Genomic DNA, 3807 nt, shown 5'->3' with positions numbered 1-3807 from the left:
GAGTTTCAGCTTTAGCATCATTCCTTCCAAAGAAGTCCCAGGGCTGATCTTTAGAATGGACTGGTTGGATCTCCTTGCTGCAGTCCAAGGGACTCTCAAGAGTCTCCTCCAACACCACAGTTCAAAAGCATCAATTCTTCAGCACTCAGCTTTCTTCACAGTCCAACTCTCACATCCATACATACCACTAGAAAAACCATAGCATTGACTAGACGGACCTTTGTTGGCAAAGTAATGTCTCTGCTTTTGAATATACTATCTAGGTTGGTCATAACTTTTCTTCCAAGGAGTAAGCGTCTTTTAATTTTATGGCTACAGTCACCATCTGCAGTGATTTTGGAGTCCCCAAAAATAAAGTCTGACAATGTTTCCACTGTTTCCCCATCTATTTCCCATGAAGTGATGGGACCAGATGCCATGATCTTCATTTTCTGAATGTTGAGCTTTAAGCCAACTTTTTCACTCTCCTCTTTCACTTTCATCAAGAGGCTTTTTAGTTCCTCTTCACTTTCTGTCATAAGGGTGGTGTCATCTGCATATCTGAGGTTATTGATATTTCTCCCGGCAATCTTGATTCCAGCCTGTGCTTCTTTCAGCCCAGCGTTTCTCATGATGTACTCTGCATAGAAGTTAAATAAGCAGGGTGACAATATACAGCTTTGACGTACTCCTTTTCCTATTTGGAACCAGTCTGTTGTTTCATGTCCAGTTACCTAGAGGGATACAAATTGGTGGGAAATGGGAGGGGGATTCAAATGGAAGGGGATATATGTATACCATGATTAATTCCTGTTAATGTATGATGGTGATCAAACCAGTATTGTAAACCAATCATCAATCAATTAAAAATAAATTTTCTTTCTTTTTTTTTTTTTTAAAGAAAAAGACCAGGATCCCAGTGGTATTTATAGGTGAGGGCATTAGTCACACCAGCCACCACCTTCGGATAGGCAGCCAGGAACTCCAGGGTGAATTCCTTGCCAAAGTTTTGAACCAGTGTAATTACCAGTATTTTGCCAAGGAGCTGTGTGGAAAGGATAAAGAAACAAAGACATAGTTAGCAGAGGCACCCAATTTGGACTAAAGAGTATTTCAGTCTCATCCCAAGCTGTGCCCCTAGAATATAAGTAGAAAGATGGCTGAAGAGTAGGTGTTACTACTGATGTGAAGCCACACATATCAGCCTGAACTTGTTCTTAGAAATGTTTCTGCCTTTCTGCCTTAGTCTGTTATCTTTTATTATTCTTTTGAACCATTTCAAGAAGCAATGCATCATTTTGTCTTCCATGCTTTGAAAGGAAGAGATAAGGGGAAAGAATGAGATAACGTTTTAAGTGACTTAAAATATAAGTGACTTAAAATTTAAATGACTTTAAACATGCAAAATGTTTAAATAAAGAGAAGATATTGCAAGAAACAAACAGAAAAAAATAAGATTGGGTAAGAGGAAATGATGGCTGGTAACAAAGAAGGTAAAGGAAACTAAATGGTCCTGAGGAATCCATAGTGATGTAACCAGAATACCTCTTCTGCATTCTGAACTGTATCCTGCTGCTTAACTCTCTCCCCATGATAGAAACTTGACCACAAAGGAAAAAAAAAAAAAAAGATAGAGAACATTAAGATTCCTGTAGACTCACCCTGATGTTCTCAGGACTGACATGCAGATTCTTACAGTGCAACTCACTCAGCAAAGAAAAGACACCCTGGAGGTGGTCGACATACTTCAGGCCTTCAGTAAAGGAGTCTAGCACCTTATTGTCACGGGCCTTCACCTTAGCGTTGCCCATAATATCATCAGCAGAGGGCAAGTTCCCAAAGGACTCAAAGAACCTCTGAGTCCATGGGTAGACAACCAACAACCTAGGGGGTGAAAACAGCATAAGAACAGAGGGATCAGTGCCTCAGTCTCAGGCAATGGCTCTGTCCCCACACACCCAGCTGACATTCACTCTCCTTCAGCCTGCCTTGTAAGCTGAATACCTGCCTGCCTAGGGTTTCAACACCAACTTCAGCCACCCTCATCTTGCTCCGCAGGGCAGTGACAAGTAGCCTTCTCCTCTAGAGTCAGATGCACCATGATGTGTGTTTACCCAGCTGCAAGTTGTGTCAAAAGCAGGTGTAAGCAGCAGGGGCCCTGGTCTTCCTTGTGAGCCCCATGAGCCTCCTGCCCTCTCTGCCTCTGAGAGTAGATTAACCCAGGGCATAACACAAGTTCATTGGTTTGGGGGGATGTAAGATGCACTGTGCTTCCTCAGTGCCCTTCATCTGTGATTGGCTGATCCAGTGCGTCTGGATGCAGAAACTCTGCTCTCCCTGTTCTTATCTCTTAGCTTCATTTCCTTCATCCATCCATTCCCTCTACAAATATATTTCCAGTCTCATTTATGCATAAGTGTTTTAGTCTAATTTCGAGTAATGCATCTTATAGTTTAAGCCTATGAATTATAGTTTATCTATGAATTTAAAAAGTTGAATTAATAGGTAAGAAAACTAAGACCTAGAAAGGATATATTTTATCAAGTTGACTTTGTATGGAGCTTAGTTTGTTTCTGGAAATATTTGTAAGAGGTTGAAATGGATAAATATTTTGTCTTAGATTTAACTTGCTTTCTTTCTCCTTGTATAAATACTTTGATCCACAAAAATCTTTTTTCACCCATCCCTTTATTGAACTAAATCTCAATCAAGTTAGTGAAAAATAATAAATATTGTCTTTCTAGCAGCTACTGAACTAGGTTTATGGAGCATGAATGATAATGGGAACAATTTCATGAGAAATAAAGAAAAATATTGGATTCTTATGATATGACTGCAGAGAAAATGCAGAGGAATTGAAAGCAAGATTTATCTTATTCAGCTTGATAAAGTCTGACAGGATTTCTGGGAAAACACTAAGTGCAGAAATTTCCACCTCTGCCTCCTCAGGAAAAAAGTGAAAATGGACCCAGTAATGAAGATTCAAGTCAAATTTCATTTTTCTTGATTCAAAATAATACTACAATGATATACATATGTACACCCACCAGCATACTTGGAAAGAAGGAAAGAAGGAAGAAAAGAAGAAGAAAGGGAGGAAGGGAGGAAGGATGGATGGAAGAAGGGCCTAGGAGAAGGGAAAATAATGTAACAAAAGGGAAGGAAGAGGGAAAAGAATATACAGAAGAGGAGAGCTTGACAATTCCAACATTTTGCAAACCTGTAGATAAAGAAAAAAGTTCATACTTTGCTAATGATAATATAAAACAGTATAATTGATTTTGAAAATATTTGTTGGTGTCTACTGAAGCAGAGGGGCTTCCCTGGTAGCTCAGCTAGCTGGTAAGGAATCCACCTGCAGTGCACGAGACCCCAGTTCAATTCCTGGTTCAGGAAGATCCACTGGAGAATGGATAGGCTACCCACTCCACTATTCTTGGGCTTCCGTGTTGGCTCAACTGGTAAAGAATCTGTCTACAATGTGGGAGACCTGGATTCAATCCCTGGGTTGGTAAGATCCCCTGAAGAAGGGAAAGGCTACCCACTCCAGTATTCTGGCCTGGAGAATTCCATGGACTGTGTAGTTCATGGGGTTGCAAAGAGTAGGACATGACTGAGTGAGTTTCACTTTCACTTACTGAAGCAGAAGATGTGCAACACCTATGACCTGGCAGTTGAAAAGCATGTTTGTGTGCATCCAAAGATGTGTATAGGAATGCTTATAGCATCCATATGCACCAGAATCTCAATTCAGTAGCAATTTTAATGTTCCTAATTTAGTGGAGCAGATAAATTTTGGTACAGTAAAATAATGAAATAGTTACAGCA

The 3807-nt window shown here is 40.1% G+C and overlaps 1 protein-coding gene across 1 annotated transcript; it reads right to left on the bottom strand.

Moving 5' to 3' along the window:
• Positions 1-768: 768 nt before the first annotated feature.
• Positions 769-2080, bottom strand: LOC101102928 (hemoglobin subunit beta-like). Its single transcript, XM_015100854.3, is given in 4 exon segments — positions 769-1024; positions 1641-1863; positions 1988-2052; positions 2054-2080. Coding segments are annotated over 4 exon segments (465 nt in total). The 3' UTR covers positions 769-874.
• Positions 2081-3807: the final 1727 nt, after the last annotated feature.

The sequence above is a fragment of the Ovis aries genome, chromosome 15 (genome assembly GCF_016772045.2).
Source record: "Ovis aries strain OAR_USU_Benz2616 breed Rambouillet chromosome 15, ARS-UI_Ramb_v3.0, whole genome shotgun sequence".
Classification (NCBI taxonomy): Eukaryota; Metazoa; Chordata; class Mammalia; order Artiodactyla; family Bovidae; genus Ovis; species Ovis aries.
The sequence above is the reverse complement of the archived record's forward strand: the minus strand, read 5'-3'. Positions and strand labels throughout refer to the sequence as shown.